The sequence below is a fragment of the Meles meles genome, chromosome 10 (assembly GCF_922984935.1).
Source record: "Meles meles chromosome 10, mMelMel3.1 paternal haplotype, whole genome shotgun sequence".
In the NCBI taxonomy this organism is placed as follows: Eukaryota; Metazoa; Chordata; class Mammalia; order Carnivora; family Mustelidae; genus Meles; species Meles meles.
Window position 1 is genome coordinate 82573711 of NC_060075.1, and position 20811 is coordinate 82594521.

Here is a 20811-nt window from a genome sequence, read left to right on the forward strand (position 1 = left end):
TAAAGAGGCTTTGCTACTTTCTCCTCAGATTCATTTAAAAATATATTTGGAAGGACCAGAACAAAATGGCTTTTGAGTATGAGCACACATCTATTTGTCCAAATTAGCTTGCCCAGCCTGGAGAGTCCATAGGGTTCGAGCAGACAATAGGGATGGCAGAGACATCAGAATGAGGGGCTTTTTTGCTGGGGGCTAATCCAAGACTTCAGATTCCAGGGAGATTGCAAGCTGGGAACTTGGTAGCAGGCTGTTGCATTTGAAACCATTCATTTTGTCAGAAATTCCTCTGGCATGAAGTTCTAGGGTTACTTTATGGGCGATACACTTCTTTGGCCTTGAACTTGGTTAAAAAAAAAAAAAAAAGCAAAAGCAAAAACAAAACCAAAAATGAAAACAAATATAGCAACCACAGCAAAAGACCCTCTTTGCTAGACCTCCCAGTGCAGGGAATGATAGCTTCAAAGAGAGATTCTCTGTTGCTCTTTGAGGGCTAGGACCTGCTCTTATATTATAGTCACTGTGTTGGCTAAGTCTGCAGAAGAAGCTGCTAGGCTCCTGATCGTGGGTGGTGGGGGTGGTTTACAGGACTAGGAGAGGACTCCCTTCCCAGTTGGCTCATCGAATATAGTCCTTTCAGGATAACCAGTCATTCAAGTCACCTGGAGGCAGGAGTCAAAGATTTTTCCACGTAAACCTCTGCACCCTTAGAAACTCAATCGTGGGCACTGTGATGAAGTCTTTTGTATGGTTCTATATTCAGTGATCTATCCCCCTCCTATTTCAAGATTCATTTGACTATATCAGCATCATGTGAAAATAAATACTTGCATTTATTAAGCACCTAACATGTTCTAAAAACTGTGCTATGCACCTGTGGTACTAAGATGAATGAGATCTGGTTTTGACCTCCAGAAGATCACAGTTTAATGGAGAAAATTCTTCTAATAAAGTGGTTGGAATCCTCTTTCTACCTTACCCTGAACTTTGACTCTCATTCCCAGGGAATTCTGTGGTGGAGCAAGAATCACATGGCAGTTTTACTGCCAAGATTCTGTCCTCATCACACTTCCTGTCTCCTATAACCTATTCTAAAGAAAATCTCCTATAACCTATTCTAAAGAAAATCTCCAGGCTGTATGCTCCAATGTCCCAATTCCAATTTGCTTGGCATGAAAAAGCTAAAGGCAGAAGAACTCTGAATTTTTTATTTGGCATCCAAAGATCAGTGAAAAATTTAAGTGGGAAGAGATGAGAATTTGTATCAGATGGTGACACTGGGAATATGAGGGGGACAAAAAACATACACAAAAAATTGACAAAATGTTTTACATCGTCAGTACTTTCCTATAATAATTCCTTTAGTTCCATAATCAAAAGGGAAAAGACAGTTTACTTGGCACTCATTAATTATTTGTTAGATTCCCCTTATTCTTTACAAAAATTTTGTGAAGCAAGTACACCATTTTTATTTTGTGGAATCTCTCTCTATAAGGTGAGGGATATTAAAATAGGTTGTCTACATTCCTGATGCCAAAGTGGTAAGTGCTGGGCCACATTTTAAATTTGTCTATCTCTTTCTCAAAACCACGTTATTTCCACTAGGAGTGCATATAATTTTTATCTCTATTTTACACGTGAGAAACTATGTTTTAAGGAAATCACCTAACTGATCTAGGTTGACACATCCGGGGAAGCGAGAAGAAAGACAGGAGAGCATCTTAAAAGAATAATGGCCAATGCTTCCTGAAAAATATGTGGGTCTCAGCTAATTCAAGATTCTGAACCTGGTGATCTGAAAAATTGTAATGTCATCAAAAACATTTTCAAGTTACATGGGTTGGCAAATTTAAAATAAAGTTAATATGTTGGTCTGCTAAACTGACTCTGAATTGATGTCCAAATATTCACTGAGATGGCCAAAAGATAACTGAAAATTATTGAGAAGGTAAGTCAGGTGACAGCTCATTCTGGAAGTATAACTTTAAAATCATACTTGCTGTTCCCTCTGCCTGAAATTCCCTGTCCCACATTTTTCAGAACTATTTCCTTTTGATATTTTCGTCTTAACTGTCTTGTCACCCCTCCCACTTAGTCTTCCCTAGACCAATCTAAATTTTCCATCCCTACCTATCCCACCATTCCAACGCATTGCTATGCTTTAGGTACACTACAGCACTTTTTATCTGAGATAATCTTAGTCATTATTTATTTACTTGTCGGCTGTCTCTCCCCACCAAAATATCATCTCCAGATCACCAGAGACCTTTGTCTATCTTGTCACCAGTGCTTCCTGGTGAATATTTACGGTATAGGATGAAAAAAAAATTAAAATGTAATTTGCTGGTTAATTTCAGACATCATTAAAAAAATATGTAGGACTTACTTAGATGCTCACTTATTAACTCTTAGTTTTATTCAAAGATGAGTCATGAGTTAATTTATAGTATTTTTGCTTTTGGCCCCACACATTCCTAAAGTTTTCCTATGGTTATATTTTTTTAATACAAATTTGCATGTGCTTTTATGTCACATTTGTATAACATAATGAATATATAATGAGAGTAGAAAAGAGTATAATACTCTGTGCTACATCCTCACAGTTAAGTAGAATTGCCCTTTCTACATCAGAGCACAATATTTGGCCTGTTATATATTACCATCTTCCTCCCAAATCAGTGGCCCTACTTGGAGTTAAGTGTAACATTAGTGGTAGTTCAATAGCTGGAAAAGATTAGCAAAAATGAAAACAATCTTTCTTTTGGCGGAAAATTAAAATTACATTTTAATTATTACCATTTAAATTTTATTTTAGTGAAAACTACACTTAATCTGTAACTCATGGGGTAATTATATACTTATTAGTTTAGTCTTCAAATTTGTTTGAGTTTTGACTATTTTCTCTTGAATGTCTTTGTTGTTATGATATATCTGATAGGAGGTAGAACACTGACTTCTTTTTGTTTTTATTCCAAGAATTAAAGTAAAATAAAGAATTTATATAACAATTTGTTGTTTTTTTTTTCAATAGTTGTTTTCCTTCCTGTCATTAAAAACAATCAGTTTAAATTGTAGATCCCTTTGAAAAATCCATCTCCTCTGTTTATGGGACTCTAACACTCTCACACACACCTATACACACTTTTAACTACAGTAGCAGAAAATTACGTTAATCATGAAGATAATTAACGCATCACATTAATAAGCCCTTGGGTAACTTATACCCTACTGAAAAAGTTTTTCATTCTTAAATCAAATATACTGAGTCATTACATTTTAAAACGGATTTGCCTTTGAAAAATGTTACACCACCAGAAATCCTGAACGAATAGTCTCAAAATCTTTGTAAGTAAAAGCAAACGCAGTTTTGAGGAGATGACCCTTCGAGAATAATCACATCAAACACTCAATTATTTTAAGGACTATCTGTGAATTTGCTACTTGTATTTTCTCTATACACATTTTGAATCTGTGAATACATTTTCATATAAGCACATTCATTTTTCTTTAATATTTTCTTAATTTCTTTATAAGGAAATTAAAGAATGGTAATTTAAATGCATTTTATTTCTATAAATATTATGAAATATTTTATCCATTGTTTTATTATTTTGAAGTAGCCACAGTCCTACCCCTAAAGTCCGATAAGCCCACATAATGTAAGGGTGATTTACCAAGTATTATATAAACTCGAGGTGCAGGTGAAAACAAATCGCAGGCTTCAGGGTACGAGACAGCATCATCTAGCTCATATGCTTATCTTCATCTTGCTCCCTTGTTTTCTCAACACATATTAACCTCAGTAAGATTTTGATTACATCTGCCAGAATGAGCAGAACTCAGTCTGCAGTAAATCTGTTTTAGAACTTTATTAAAAAAAAAAAAAGAATGGTAAATATATGACAGATAACTCTTAAAGGAACTCATTATTTTACCAGTTAGCTGCAATCGGCTTTGCTCTGCTGCTTCGCTTTCAAGAGGTTATTTTTCTTGCTCATTTTAAACTTTATTCTGAAATATGATTTTTTTCCCCCATAGGCATTCTGCCAAACCTTAATAAATTTAGTGAGGTCTGACAAGTCTGTTTATATTTTTGTGAACTATGAAGATCAGGGGTTCCTAGAGTAGATGTGAAAGGAGTGTAAGGTGTCATTTAGTTAATTTAAAACACATTATTGGACAGTTATTCTTGATCTTAATGGTATCATAATTAAATTTTATTCCAGTTGAAAAACAAGGTCTCTGGTTTTGAATGTGGGTAAATGTTTCAAAGGCTTTTCTTTGTGATTTATGGGTACTTTTTGTATAGGTGTTTTTATTTTTATGTTCCAAATGCTTTTCCTTAACAATACATATTTTTTTCTATTTATGGTGGATTTCAACTTCGGAAAAAAAAAGGTAAAAATTTTATGATCAAATATTTATCTGTAAATATTACATAATCAAATTATATGTAAATATATGGGCTGACATAACCTTATAAGCATGAGCTAAAGAATGGGTTACATGGGAAAATAACACTTTAAAATTACTGCATTTATGAGGATTTATTATGTGGGAATAGTTTTACTACATTGTTTTAATACTGCTATAAAATACATTTATGTACATTTTATATTTTATTGTTCCTAAATATCCACAAAATATGTAAGAGAAGTTTCACAAGGCTGCTTAAAGGAGTGATACTGGGTGGGCACTGAGAGACCGCACTGGACAAAATGTGGGGAAAGAAAATTTGCATCTGGGCAGAAATAGGATGCTTTACTCCTCACATGACCCACCCCAGGGGGTTGTTATGAGGATTAAATGGTATGATGTTATATAAAATTCTTGCACAGTTCTGGACATATAATAGCCTGTCAATAGATGGCAGATTCTTCGTTAAAAGGATTGAATCCAATTGACATCTTTTTAGTTTTTAATGCCTGAATAGAGATAAGTTGAGTTCTATTCTGTGTAGCGTGGATCATGTTTATGGTGTTCATTCTTCTCTAAACTTAGTGATTTAAGAGGGCATTTGAACATAAGCAAGAGCTGAAAGTAAGTAGTTGAAAGGACAAGGATGAAGTCCATCGCTTGAAGTGGTACACATATTCGTTATTTGAAAGGGAATAGTAATTGTCTTTGAGAGGCAGAATCAGGACCAAATCCATGGAAATTGTAAGGTGGTAGATTTCAGATTAGTATGAATGAAGGAGAATTTTCCAATGGTATAAATGATCAACAGCAGAAAGCACAACCTGAAATGATAGTGGATTTCTTTGAAGAAATACGAGAAGATAAGTGACTATTAGCTGAAGGTGTTGCTTGTGGCAATGGGTAACTAGTATTTTAGAATCAATGTTTTACTTCAATGTCCAAAGAACTAATCACTAAGAGGGTTCAGAAGAAATGGAAGGTGATATAGATGTATACAGGGCATGGAGAAGTCCTGAGTTGTGATTAAGAGAAATGACTGATCCATACTGCCACTGACTAAATGGAGAAGTCAAGTAGATTACTAAGGAGTAAATCTCCCCATTTTCCACATTTAATTCAAATTTAAATTAAAGGAAAAACTCTATCCTCTGTTGTAGACTTTATCTTTTTCTTTTCTTTCTTTCTTTAAATAAAGAATAAAGTTCTTGCAGTACTTTATTCTTTTTCTTTTCTTTCTTCTTTTTTTTCTTGTTGGAGGTTAGTAACATAAATTTGGGTACCAATCCTAGATTTGCATGTACTAAAAATATACAGGTAACCTCAATACTTTATCTGTAAAGTGAAGGTAATAATAATAGTTATCCATATGTTTGTCATGAAGATATACAAAAATACTTAATAGCCATAAAATGTGGAATATGCTTAAAACGGTGCTCTGATAAATGTCTATTATTATTTATGCTCTAGAGTTGATGCATTCAAGTTACTTGTAACAAAATCAATAAGGGAGATAACCTGGTGATTTCCCAGGCGCATCTCTTAGATTAATGAAGATGGTATTTCTAGTTATTTTTAATTAAAAAAATATAGTGAAAATAATAAGGTTGCAGAAACTATAACCAGATGAATATTACTGACTAGCCATCACAATGATCAAAAACTAGGATCCTTGAGGAAGAAAGAAAGATAATAAATTCAGTTCTACTTACAGTTTAAAAATCATTAAAAATGTAATACAAAGAATGGAAATGCAAAATGAAATGTAAAAGAATCCATGAAATAAATTTATATAGCTTTAGCAACTCTCTCAGGTTATTGTTGTTAGGGTTACTGGTAGAAGATAATTTCTACTGTGGTTGGAGAGAGCATATCTCCTGTTTCTTTGTATGACCTCATATCTATTAGTACATCGGGCACTCAGAGATTATTAATGTCACTTCCCAGCAGGTGCAAGAATTGGAGTAGGTTTTAACATATGATTTATGTTTGTAATAAGATGTGTAAATACAATAGTCATCCAAGAAATAGTAAATGGGCCAATACGGTGGGGGGAGGCAGATAAAAATACTTTCAGTTACCCACTTTATACCCACAGGTCCTAGAGGATGTGGGCCAGGATTTTTAGCAAAACCCATCTGTAGTTGACAGACTTTGTGTAATTCCTCTATTTTCTGCTCCTTTTAAATAAATTATTTGGCAAATTTTTTGCACTGTTACATCAATTTTTCAGTTACATTTTGCTCAAGAATTTTGGATTTGGATCCCAGAGGAGCCTCTGGGAAGCCTTAGGGTATCAGATAAACTTGGACTGGAGGAGCGCCAGACTTATAAAAGAACCTCCAACAAGGATAATACTAGCTGTAAAATCCTCCTTCCTTAGGAATCTGAACAGATAAAGGAAAAGACAGTTTTGCAACTTCCCCTTTCAAAGATACAGATCTCTGTCTTTCAAAACAGCACTATTGTTTGCTAATCTTCCTGCAATGTCAAGTGTAATTTTTGTGCTTTCTCCGGATTACTTGAATAAACAGCACATTGCAAAATGCTTCTCTGGGGCAGCAGTTAAAGCATCATTGCGCAGGACGAGACAGAAACCACTATGAGGTTAAGACTGCCATCACGACTTAATCAGTATAAATAACTTTTTAAAACTTCCTTATTATATCATTCAGTCAAGATTTCTTGAATGCTTACTAAGTGAAAAGCTAGAAATAAATATTTTGAAAAATACAAAGAAATGTAAGGCCTAACTTCTACCTTTTTTTTTTTTTAAAGGTAACAATTCTCTTTTTTTCATTGTTTTTTTTTAAAGATTTTATTTATTTATTTGACAGAGAGAGATCACAAGTAGGCAGAGAGGCAGGCAGAGAGAGAGGAGGAAGCAGGCTCCCCACGGAGCAGAGAGCCTGATGTGGGGCTCAATCCCAGGACCCTGAGATCATGACCTGAGCCGAAGGCAGCGGCTTAATCCACTGAGCCACCCAGGCGCCCCCTAACTTCTACCTTTAACGAGTTTACAAACTACTCAGAAAACTAAGACAACACATATACGTGGATGTTTGTTGTTGTTGTTGTAATCACTACTACAAACTCAGTGGCTTAACACAATGCAAGTTTATCATCTTTATTCATGTAGGTCAGAAGTCTCCCACCAGTCCCCCTAGGAAAAAACGCACATGATGGCGTACCAGTGTTCCTTGTGGGAACTCTAAGGGAAAATCTGCTTCCTGCCTTTTTCAGCTTCAGGAGGCTGCCCCAGTCCTTAAATTGTGGCCCTCTCCCTTCATCTGGAATGTCAGCAATTTGCATTTCTCTGACCCTTCTTCAGCCATCATAGCAAGGTCTCTCTGAAAACAGCTGGGGAAGGTTCTCTGATTTAAAGGACTCATAGGATGAGGTAGAGTCCACCTTAATAACCCAGGATAATCTCCCACCCCAAAGTCTTTTTTTGCTTTAATTTTTTTTTTTTTAAGATTTTATTTATTTGAGAGAGAGAGAGACAGTGAGAGAGAGCATGAGAGGGGAGAAAGTCAGAGGGAGAAGCAGACTCTCCAAGGAGCAGGGAGCCCGATGTGGGACTCAATCCCAGGACTCTGGGATCATGACCTGAGCTGAAGGCAGTCACTTAACCAACTGAGCCCCCCACCCCAAAGTCTTTAACCTTAATCACAGATGCCAAGTCCCTTTGCTCTGAAGGTAACATTCATTGAGTGGAGCAACCAGGACAGGGGCATCTTTGGGGGCCATTCTTCTGCCTACCACAACATATAAAATCAATGTAGTATCTTCAGCACATTGCAGAGTGCTCCATAAATGTTTTGAATCAGTGAATGAATAGAAAGATACATAAAGCAATGAATGTATTAAAGATATAAGGGAAGTGTATTTAGGAAATACACAGCACTTGTACATAAATTTACAGAGCTTGGGTATGGTTACAGAAATATCTAATTGTTTGAAGTCAAAAGATTCCAAATCAAAAGACTTAAACATATCAATTTAGAATGTATTTTAGTATATGCTCATAAATATATTCTTGGGTATTGTTTTAACTATCAATAATAAATTCTAATGTCAATGCATGTTAATAGCTCCTAAATTTTGTTATGAAAAATGATATATTATTAAGATGGTATTTCTTAGAGCTGAAATCAATTTCAATAGAGTATCAATGGGCATGGATCTTGGGTTTTGTCTTAAATCAATGTCTAAAGATGTGTGTCAGAGAATAGGGGTCTTTGAGAGTTCTAGAAAAGTAGATTTTCATTTTCAGTTTCAATTTCTTCTTTTGTAAATTGACAGACTTTGGGTCACTTAAAAATCTAACAGTCCACGAGCTGGTAAACTGGTGTTCTTAAGAGTAGTTTGGGGTGGTTTTGACAAAAAGATTTTATTTATGATTCATATGTGTGTATATGTATACGTGTGTTTATGTCATAAAGTTAAATGGCAAATTTGCTACTATCTTGTCATGTTGCTTAAAGACAAACATCACACATTTTGGGTATATTAGGGGAAAATTAATAAAGCCTACTTTCAATAGTCAGTAAGATGTTCTAGACACCACTTGCTATAGACTGCAAGTTGGACAGTATCTTTAATTGTTTACTTTATAGACTTGAATGTAAAAAGAGGAACTAGCTTGAATTATTTGGATATAAGAAAAAGTTAATATTTTATTATTGAGAAATTGAGTCAATAGGATTTTTTTGGATGGAGCATGTCAATACTTGGTCTTCTTTTTAACTGATTTAATGGAAAAAAGCCCACAAATACTCTTAAGTTTCTGGATGTTGTATTTTCCTTATGTAACTTCCAGAAAATTATTTTAATGGCATGAAGCCAGGCAAGATGCCAATGCAAAGTTAAGCATGCCCCAAATTTTTACATTTTAAAATATCAAGGTTTTACTTATATACAATTTTTCACTAGCAATATTTTATCACGTGGAATTCTGTGACTTTTTCTGCCTCTCTAGATTAGTTAATACAGTGATGCATCTGGAAATTTAAATTCATAGTGTCACTCAAAATTTATTGTGAAATAATAACAGAATTTTAGATGAAATAGCTGTTAAACACTAGGGGTTTCCTAATATCATTATGCCAAGTGCATGTCATCACTTTGCGTTTTTACTTCAGGTTATTTTCTGTTTGAGATATTAATGACCAAAAGAGTATCTTAAATATTTCAGTACCAATAAGGATAATAATAACTAAAATTGTATTATGTTCCTAAATATTTCCCTCATGCTTTGTATGACTATTAACCACCATTACCATAATTGATTATTATAAAATAAAAATAATTATAAATCACTGTCACACCTTTGTTACAATCATTTTTCAGAGGAGTAAAGTGAATTAATTTGTTCAGATTTCCTCGGTTAGTCAGTGGTTTATTTGGGGTTTGAAGCAGTGGGCTTTGACATTATCTTTTTGTATGCATAAGAAAATTAAATAAATTCATAACAAGAAATGTTAAATCACAGGGCATTAAAGCTACATATGTACAAAAATCCTGAATTAAAAATTAAGCAAGACACAATGTTTTCTTCTGATAAGTAACTCCTGGGGTGCTGCTGAGTAACCACTAGGCACGTAGCCCTTTGGGGAGGTGGAAATTTGTTTCTGAGGAAAGTAAAAGAAAGAAAGAAACAAACAAACAAAAAAACCTGGAAAACATATTAGTACGACTTTAAACTAAGAAATGCTAGAATAAGTATATTCTCTTGGGGGTGGACAGAGGTGGCTAAAGAAATTATTTTATTTACTTTTAGAAGAGAAGGCTGTAACCTCTCTTACTCATAAAAATAAATAAGTAAACGAAGCATGTGAAAGAGATTCAGAAAACTCTAGGAACATTTTTTTCTTTTATCAGGGCAAAGAAAAAAATAAGTCTGAGATAGTTATAATCTTCCTTGTGGGTGTTCTGCTAAATGTCATCACCTAGTCAATATACGAGGTATAATTCTGTTTTAGAGTTGCGGGGTGAGAACATTTTGTTCATTCTAGAGTTCATTTTTCTCTCTTTTTTCAGAATTAGATTAAAACATTGAGCAACATACTTCATCTGTCCTTTAAGCTTGGCAATTTCCATAACTTTGTATTTTTTTCCCTAACATTATTGTGAATTATAAAAGCATATAAATATAGCAAGATTAATTAAGGAATACAGACAGTTTCAAGAACCATAATTTGCCTCCTCATATTTAACATTACATGGCTAGAAAACAGTGATGTTTCTGGTGGATCCGAGAGTCCCTTAGCTCTATAAAGTCTCAGGAGTCCAGTGAGTACAAAGATGCCCAAACTCAACAGAGGTAAGAAGTCTGCCAAGTACCGCACCATTTAGAATGAGAAGTCCCAGGCTCATAGATAAGGAATTTAAGTGTAAGATTTAAAAGAAAACAAACAAACAAACAAACAAACAAAAAAACCTAAACCATACGGTCTTTTAACAAACAAACTAGATATAAATTTAGTCATTTAAAAAAAATTACCAAGTCCTTATGTTATATGGGACCATACTATCATAGCATTAAATAGCATTAAATAATTATCATATGTTATATGGGACCATACTATCATAGCATTAAATAATTAAGTAATTCATGAGTAGGTCCAATATACCAGATGCTACGTAGTATAGTATATTATAAAGAACCCTCCCCCACACACACCCCTACACATATATAGACATACACATTCACACAAAAGCAGTGCCTCACCAGGTGAAGCCTTTTTCTCTCAAGTTTGAAATGTAATTCCTGGTGTTGAGTGCCATCTGGTAAATGGAGTTGCCCTCAGATATCCCCAAGACCACAATAAACATGCAACATGTACATATAATAAAAGGGAAACCTCACTTTTATTATGTGGCTTTTAAGATGCTCAATGAATGGATTAAACAGTTGCTTTGAAAAGGGCCTTATTGTGAATATTTCATTTTTCTTACACTAATGATTTTATCCTCGTTGGATTTTCAACTCAGAAAAAAAGATATCGATTCCCCAAGTCCATACATTTTACTAATATGCCAGTGCCCAGCATACCAGGTGTGGAATGCTTGGGCTTTATAAGTTTGGAGGCACTGCAGATTTAACAAAGCAGCCAACACCTGGAAATACATAAAAGCTGGCCTTTAAGCACAAGGTGATGAGTGTTAGTTAACTAGGCCCCCTGGAATCAGAGAATGGCCCCTGGTGGCTCAGAAAAGAAAACCGAAAGGCAGCATCACAGAGTTTAGTTTTAGCTCAGATTTCCTGGTGTTCTCAATGCCTATCTTCTCTACTCCCAAAAGGCAAGAAACAGCTCTAGTTAGGACTGTCCTTTTGATTTTCGGAGAATTTCTTTTAATATGCGCCATGCTGCTGCCTTATAGATACGAGTGAACAGCAAGGAAAAAATGCTGATTTCTGTAGAAGTGGATATGACATATTTCTAGAAGAAAGATAACCCTGCTTTTTTTAAAAAAAAAAATTATTTATTTATTTGAGAGAGAGAGAGACAGAGCATGAGAGAGGAGGTCAGAGGGGGACACAGACTCCCCATGGAGCTGGGAGCTTGATGTGGGACTCCAGGATCATGACCTGAACTGAAGGCAGTCACTTAACCAACTGAGCCACCCAGGCACCCGATAACCCTGATTTTTAACTCACTTGACAATCCCTACCTTGTGATGACATATTTTAACTGTTACTGTCGCTTCCCTGGATGTTGCTTTGTGGTCTCACCACAAACTCTGCAACAGATTTCCTGGGAGTGTGGCAAAAGTCATGAGTGAGTGGATAAGTCTATGATTTGCTTGAGTAAACTTTAGAGTCTTTTTAGTGGTTAATCCATGTTGAATTAAAAAAGAAAAACTTTACATTATGCCTATAATTCATCCTTAAGTTTTGTCTATTGTTTTCAGTCAGGTCTTTTTTTCCTTTTTTCTTTTTAATGTTAGAGGCAAAGACTTGCCACATTCCCCGGACCCTCTACTCAAAAGTATAGATTGCATCTGATTCCTTAGGAGACAGAAGTTTTGTTAAAAATCCCTATTTTAAACAGTTTTTCTCATGGCCAATTTCTCTGTGTGTGTATCCATACTATGTGCTGGACTTATCCTTCAAACAATGAGCTGTCTTCAGTCATTGTTACTCTCTGTTCAAAAGATGAAGTAACTGAAGTCCTGTTAGGCATGTTCAGACTGTGTGAAGTAGGAATGGAGAGAAAGGGGACAACTTGGGATGAAATGTCACCAGTATGCAGATTACTCTTTGGTATCCTGTTTTATCGTTAACATTGCTTTGCCGTGCCCCCCTCATAGAGCCTGTAACCACATGTAGATGACATTTATATTAACCATCTTAGACTGGAGCCACATTATCTAATAGAACTCTTGGCAATGATGAAAGTCTTTATCTGCATCGTCCACCAGGGGAGCTGGTAGCCGCACACATTTAGCTATTGAGTATTTGGAACAAAGCGCAACTTTAAAGTTCAGTTTTAGTTTTACTTAATTTCAGTTGGAATTTATGAAAGCATAAATGCCTTGAGGCCATCAGACTGACAGCACAGATGTAGGCTTTTGTGTGATCACTCTACCCACTCTTCAAATAAATATGCCATCACACCTGCTTGTATCATATTGTTTTTGGATTCCGCTTCATGTATTTAAAAATGTTATCTAACTGATCCAACATTTTAGTTGAACTACTACTCAGTGTTAGGCATTAGACACACTTTTAATTTTGTTTTCTGTACAGCAATTACCCAATAGCCATTTTCTGTCCCTGGAGTATATATTCCTTTTTCATGAGGAGCTCCTATAAAAGATACGCATGTCCTAGTCCTTAGTTGCTACAACCAAATGCTACAGAGTGACTGGTTTACAAACAACAGAAATTTATTTCCTATAGTTCTGGAAGCTGAAAGTTCAAGATCAGTGCCCAGCAGATTCAGTCTGGTGAGGGCCTGCTTTCTAGTTCACAGATGGTGCTTTGTTGTGCCCTCATAAGGTGGAAGAAGCAAGAGATCTCTCTGGAGTCTCTTTTTATAGGCACTAATCCTGTTCATGAGGATTTCACCCGAAGCCCCTGACTCATCATACTATCATCTCTGGGGGTTAGGATTTCAGTATTTGCACTTTGGGGGAACACAAATGTTCAGATGATTGCCCCTTGGATTTAGGCCAAGGTGAATTACTGTGTTGACCAACATTTTATATACATGCTCTGAAATGAGCCATATTATATAAAGAAAATTAATACAAATTACGATGAATTTTGCGATACTTTCCTACATTAAAGTTAGTCAACACGAATTCTTCAGTGGTGAGTCCTATAGATGACAAATCACCAATTAGAGGGTGTAACAAATAAGGAAGGAAAGAATAAGAAAATATGGTTGCATGGGAAAGATAAGCAACACCAAAAATGACACAGGTGCCTCTTTCTCAGATGTGGGAGGTAAGAATTGTATAAAAGTGTGGTGACTCCTAAAGAATTCAGTAGAATAATCACATTTTCAAGCTGGGAAGGATGGTGGAAATCTCTCAATCTAGATTTCTGTCAATGTGGTGACTTATACCTGGACAGCTGTGGCTTTGAGTCACGTTTTGTTAACAGTTTAACCGAATGCTAGTTACATACCACCTCCAAATCTCAGTTTCCTTACTTATAAGTCAGTGACAATAGAAATACATACCTGTTAGATATACATATCTCATTTTTCCCCCCAGGTAGGAGGATTGGTAGGTGAGATAACACCTTTGAGATGTTTAGCACAGTACCTGGCACATAGTGTCCCATTTTAGTGGTAGGGAAACAGAGCTGTAAGGAGCTTAATTAATTTTCTCAATTAGTGGCACATTTCCTGAGATAGCTGGGACCTGAAACCAGGTATCTGACTAAACTGGGTCTAAGAGTAGAGGCACCAAACAGAATGGCCCCATGCACGTGCCAGTCACTCTTAAGTGATTTGTTAAAATGAAAGGACTAGCCCAAGAGCACAGAACTCCTCAGTGGTCTGCAAAGCACAGAGTCACACCAGCTTCTTCCCCATGTGTACAAATGCCAATATCTCTTGTGCTTGAAAACTTGGGGCTTTTGAAAATATAATTTTTTAAAACTATGGGCAACCTTTTCAAACAGCAAGTATAATAATGTACATTTTTTCCTATCAATCTATCTAGTTTATATGGCTTCTAGAGACTTCGAAGTTATCATCGATTTAAAATGTTATTATATTGGCAATGAGTATTCAACTTGTATTTAAGTAATTACACAGGGTGTAGCAATTAAAATTTTTCCTTACAAGATTCTCTGTTTTATCAAAAAATTTTCAGACACATTTTGGGGGACTTTTACAAACAGTTTAACACTTAAAGAGTATAAAGGTGAGAGCAAGGGATGGGCAAATCATCATTACTATAACTTAGAAATAACAAAGGGAATGTGTTACCAGGACAAAGTGAAATAATAGCACAACTAATAATTTATTTCACGTGCATATTTCTTTATAGTTTAGGGAGATTTTAAGTTATTTATATATTGGTTTATTTTATAGCATATTACTGAGCATTTCTTATATGTTCCATCCTGGGCTAATTTTGGAGATTATAATCTTAAACAAAAGACAGGTGGTTCTTCTCCTGGGCTTACAGAAATTTTTCCATTCTATGGAGTATGACCAACTCTTTGAGTGTCATACCTGGATCTTTATTCCTTTGGGATCCTTTGGAAGTTATTTTAGAGTAGAAATAATTTACCTAAGTTTTCTCAGCTATAAAATAGGAATTACAATAATTCTTTCTATTTATGAGTTTATTGTAAGGATTAAATAAGACAAATTTTAAAGCGCATTGGACCCAATGCCAGCATATACTAAAAGCTCAATGCATATTAGCTATCATTTTAACACAGAGAAACCAAATAACCGGTCGAAAAAGAAATATAAACATATAATTATAGATAGGTTTAAGTGTTTATTGTATTTAGTGTGACAATAAAAATTGTGAAAATGTGTGACCTATTAAATACGTTTATCCAACTTCCTTGTGGTGCTCTAAATCTCTTATCCAAGATGGCTCTTGCTCCAAGCCTATAATGATAATTGCAATCATGCTTAGAGCCCTGATTCTGCTTTCTGAGAGAGAGAGAGAGAGAGAGAGAGAGAAAACAAAAACAAAAACAAAAAACAAAGACTGGTCTCCTTTATTCTCTACCCACGAGTACTTACTTACAGCAAAATCTAACTTCTTTTAAAAAGAGTCTGGATGGGGCGCCTGGGTGGCTCAGTGGGTTAAGCCGCTGCCTTCGACTCAGGTCATGAACTCAGGGTCCTGGGATCAAGCCCTGCATCGGGCTCTCTGCTCAGCGGGGAGTCTGCTTCCCTCTCTCTCTCTCTCTCTGCCTGCCTCTCTGTCTACTTGTGATCTCTGTCTGTCAAATAAATAAAATCTTTAAAAAAAAAAAAAAAAGAGTCTGGATCCCTAATAGAGCACAAGAGATGCTGTGGGCCATCTCAGGATCACGGCCAGGCAATACACTGAAATTGAGATTTTCCAAAAAGCCTATCAGAAAGTAAAAAGACAGTAACATGGATATTTGGGACACACAGGGAGAGGCTGCGAAATGATTTTTCAGTTTGCTCGGTTTTGTTTTTATAAGGAGAAAATGATTAAAGAGGATTTACAGTAATAGAAGTTACTATAAAGTAGATAACTGAAAAAGTAATTCTCTTAATCCCAGGCTTCTCTTGCTATCCTAAACTTGGGTGTTTTCTGGAGGGGGGGCGGTGGGTGGAGCTGGAGGAGGAGGAATGACAGCCGCACTGGAAGGGAAGGCAGTTCTGTGTGGACGGCATGAACTCTGCCCACTAACACTTCTGTGCAGCCACACACTGCCCCAGAGTCATTTTCACATCATGCCCACTTTCTCTTCCTCTGTCGACAGAAAAGCTGGTTCCCATTTGTGCCCATCTCAGAGATGCACAGGGAACTACCCCACAAAGCCATTCCAAATAAAGTCAGCTCTTGCCTGAAGTAGTCAGAGCATCACCTGGGGATGCAAAGAGAAATCAATCCTCTCAGTAAAAGGAGAGGTTTGAGCCATGATCTCACAGATTCTGCAAACATGAGTCTCCCCACCCCCCACCTCCTTCCACTCTCCCAAGCAACCTCTCTATCTCTCTGTTTAGATTTTGGGAGACTAGTGGGTGCATTCAAAGGGATGGAGCTGGAGAAGAGAGGCACTTTCATTATTTAGGAATTAAAATGGATTGAGAGATTTCCTTTAAAGTCTTAGAAGGTACGTGCATCATGCAGACATACGTGCATGCGTGCGTGCGTGTGTGTGGTATAAGGACACATAGTCCATGCTGCATTTATCTGTCAGAGACGGGCAGCAGATAATCCTAATCTCTTAGATATTTTAAGAGACAGTATGACCAGATTTTATCACGGATCCCAAATCAGGCAAGTTTTTCTGATGCACTTTAGGTACATTTGTGTTGTTTGCACAGGTTAGTGTAGCTGCCAAAAGAAGCTGCCTGCTCTGAGCATTTTGGGCTGGGGCAGTTTTCTTACCTGACACAGTGGGTGTCTGTTGCTTGTTTATTTTTACCCCACAATACCACATCTTTTCTTAATTAAGGTCCTTTTACCTGGGCTGGACCTGCCTGGCTCTGCCTCCTCGCCTGCCTCCCTCCTCCCTCCCTGTCTCTCCTACTCCAGGGAACCTGTGCTAGTGTTTTGAATCCTTACTTTGCTCCAGCAGGGAAACCAGACAGATTAGAAGCTAAAGCACATTTGACTGAAAGGCAGCTCTTCGCTTTCTTCTGCTGCTGCTTCCCCTTCCTCTTTTCCCAAAGAGACATGTAAACACATGTATTTTCCTGTTTAAATTTAGCGAGTTGGTCCTCTGCCTGTGCCTTGATTTAGCTATTGGGCTGAGCCTTGCTCCTCCCTTCCCTACTCGGATCAGAGTCACAGGGATCTGAAGCTCGAGATTCCAAATTGAGCTGGCCTCAGGCCAGGTGACCTTTTCTTTGTAAGTTTCTTTCCTAAGCAGAGGGGGGGGGGGCGGGGACCTGGGATCTCTTTGGTGTTGTTGGGTGGCGGGGGGGCAGTTAGTGAGGAGAGGAAGGGGGTGGAAGAGAGTCAGGACTGTTGTTAAACAGTTTCTTACCGTAAGAGGGAGTTCAGACCTAGATCTTTCCAGTTAATCACACAACAAACTTAGCTCATCGCAATAAAAAGCTCTCAGAGCCGACTGGTTCTTTTAGGCACTGAGTCGGAACAGGCTTCTCTCAGCCAGGCATCTCGTCCAGTGGGATCCGCCAGCGCGTCCGGCAGCACCATGTGGGGGACCAAACTTCTGCCAGTCCTGCTGCTGCAGCATGTCCTCCTCCATCTCCTTCTGCTTCCCATCGCCATCCCCTATGCAGGTTAGTCTTCTCTTCTTCCTTATTAGTCTTCCTTTAACTCTCTGCTTTTAATCCTTTCCTTAACACCCTCTTCACCCCAGCCTCAGCATCCTTTCTTAACTCAGTGTGTGGCATGGGTTGTTTTTTTTTTTTTTTTTAAACATCTCGTGGCTCTTTCTTTTGATATTCTCTTTTTCAGTTTGCAAGCATTTACAATGATAATTAACATCCTCTGAATGTGTCCTCCTCCCCAACCCCAGCCCAGGCTCCCCCTTAGCCTCCTGGTTGTGGACTGTGGGGCAGGAATGAAGTGCTAACGCTGGCTGGGATTTTGCTGGGTTTGGACAAGTTTAAAGCTGAACAGAAGGTCTGGGCTTGAAGAGGGGAGAGTGACTGTCAGTACAGCAGGGACTCCCTTCTTTCCAGAGGATTATTTTCCATGACATTCCTCTACCCCATGTCACTCAGTCAACCTTCAGGGCTAAATGATGACTTTATACAGGTTTTCATTTGGAGAAGGCAGGTTAAACCCTGGAGATATGCATGTCATAAAAATGAAAGAGAAAGCCTCTCTTCTGAGATCTCATTCTGTCTGGGTATGGATGCCTGCCCTTAGAAACTGCAGTGTAAGGGAGGCACAAGCTGTGTGACTCTGATTAAAGCTGGCGAACTGCTCCTTTCAGTCTTCCATTTTCTCCCTCGAATTTACAGGTTGGGAAGGAACTGCTGGCGAGTTCATACTACCTTCCTGGAAGTGTAGAGATTCCATGTGCCGCTTTGGGAAGTTTTCTGTTGTTATCAGGGCAAGAGGAAACATCTGTATTTGTTTGTACTATCATTGTAGTGGCTGAGATGCCAATGGGAGAAGGTAGTGAGAACCATGGGTAGGCACGAGGGAATAAAAGAATGGAACAAATGCCCACATGGTAGACATGGCCCTTTCATAATACAAACCAGAGGACTGGCCATATCTTTGGAGATAAGCTAAATATGAAATTTATCAGAGCCCTGATCAGTTTCTGATGTAATACCCTGGTTGAAAACATCGAGAATTTGCTAAATGACAAGGGAAAGCATTCGACCCACATGGCTTTCTTCTATTTTGTGAAGTGGTCCTTGTGAAAAACAACAGTGTTCAGGAAGGATCAGTTTGAAAACATGTAGGTACGATTTCCAAAGAGGCAAAAAAGAAGTTAGTTCAATCAGGCAGGTTATCATGCTTGAGGTGTGTCATGCTAAAATGAACTCTCATAAGGCATTGCTGATTTTAGGGGATTTTGAGCGTAAACTGAAATCACGGCTAGTATTTGGAGGGCTTTCATTTTTAAAGATTCAAATGGTGACGGTCTGAAGTATATTATGGTTACCTGAAACATCTTGCTAATGCAAAGGAAACACAATGTGGAAAACCCAAACGGTAGATCAACCATAGACAACGTCTATTTGTTTTTGGCATGCATTACGAAGTTTTGGCAGGAGATATACATTCATAATTATATTTCACTTTGGCTAATGTTGAAATGACTGCGTTTCCTGAGTATAGGGAGAATGCAGCCCAAGAGTGTGCTGGCAGGCAAGGCAAGGCCAATTGGGAATTACAGATATGCTGTGAATAATTCCTGAAGTGGATAATGCTAAAATTGTCATCAAAAAAAGGTCTGGCTTAGTTTGGGTGGCAAGTTTATTTTGATAGATTTTTTTTTTTTTTTAAATAACATTCTCCAAAATGGAGACCATGGATAGTTCTTAGAACATACAAAGTTTGTCCTTTTCTATATCCTCTAACATTAAACATTTAGAGTTTTTATTGTTGTTACTTGCTTTGCTTATACTTTTAGGTTTATCCTATGAGTCTTCACTTGTACATATTGCAAAATAATACAATGTTAGAAAAGTAGTGGATACTATAATGAGGTGACAACCAATTATAAGCAGAATGTATTATGGAGATCATTTATTGCAACGTCTCTTAGGAAACAGGCAAATAGTGGATCCAAGCCATCCTTATAGGAGGAGCTGGTCTACATAGAATTATCCCCTATCCACTTCCACCTACACTGGAAACAGATATCCAATTCCCTGTACCAAAAGAAGCACTAAGTAAGCATCTAATGTCCAGGAACCTGTGGGAATATAAAGATGGACAAGTGAGAAAGAAACCTACATTTGTTAAGCAACTATTACAGACCATGACCTAAAAAAGAAATTATCTAACTCTAATAAGATTTGCAATATTCAACTCATTTTACATGGGGAAATTGAGGTTAAATTGAGGTTAACAACCTTAATTATCTTATGGTAAAGAGCCAGAGCTGAGATTCCTACCCAAATCTACGAGAAGGCAATATGTGCTGGGTTTTTTTCTTTTTTTTTTTTTTGCCCTTTTATTTATATTGAAGCCAGAAACAGTGAAATCAACTGAAATTCCTTTTTAAAAATCCATTTTGCTAAGCAATATATGAAAATCTCCGTGTTAGAAATACTATAATACTATGGTTTAGAGTTCATTTCTAGCTTAAGAAATTAGGGGGAAATATGGTTCCCAAATTGAGTATGAAAAAATGGATAATAGTATCGTCAGTACGAAAGTCAGGAGAACACAAAGTGGCCAAAAATCGAGGTGAAAAGTATGAGGACAGGTAACCATGTGCGACTGGTGTACTGAACACCTGAGTAGTATGGCCTGTGATTAGAAAAATGAGATAGGGTTGCATGCATAAGCATGAATATTGTGCCAAACTGTTCTGAACATCTTGGGTAGTAGTTGGAAATCTTAAGAGTAGACAAGAGACCTGACTTAAGTTGTACTTCAGCATGGTTGTTTTGGTTGCTCCATGGACGGAGAGTTGTTGGCAGAAACAGGTGGTGAGGGAAGAAACCAGGAAGAAGTGTCTGTGACATCCTGAACGAGGAAGCTGAATTAAGATGAAGAAGGGAGGCCTTGAATCACACCTTGACTATCACTTCATTGTATAAACCTTGT

At 37.1% G+C, this 20811-nt stretch overlaps 1 protein-coding gene across 5 annotated transcripts in view; it reads left to right on the top strand.

Annotated features, from left to right (window-relative positions):
• Positions 1 to 17357: 17357 nt before the first annotated feature.
• The window catches only part of HGF (hepatocyte growth factor), an 83189-nt gene continuing 79735 nt past the window's right edge, over positions 17358 to 20811 (top strand). For 4 of the 5 annotated variants that reach the window (XM_046021189.1, XM_046021191.1, XM_046021192.1 and 1 more), the window contains exon 1: positions 17611 to 17849. In XM_046021189.1, coding sequence (XP_045877145.1) covers positions 17762 to 17849 — 88 coding nt within the window. In that variant the 5' untranslated portion in view covers positions 17611 to 17761. Of the gene's footprint in view, positions 17453 to 17610; positions 17850 to 20811 lie in introns of those variants that run through there. The other variant, XM_046021190.1, reaches the window with a different exon arrangement.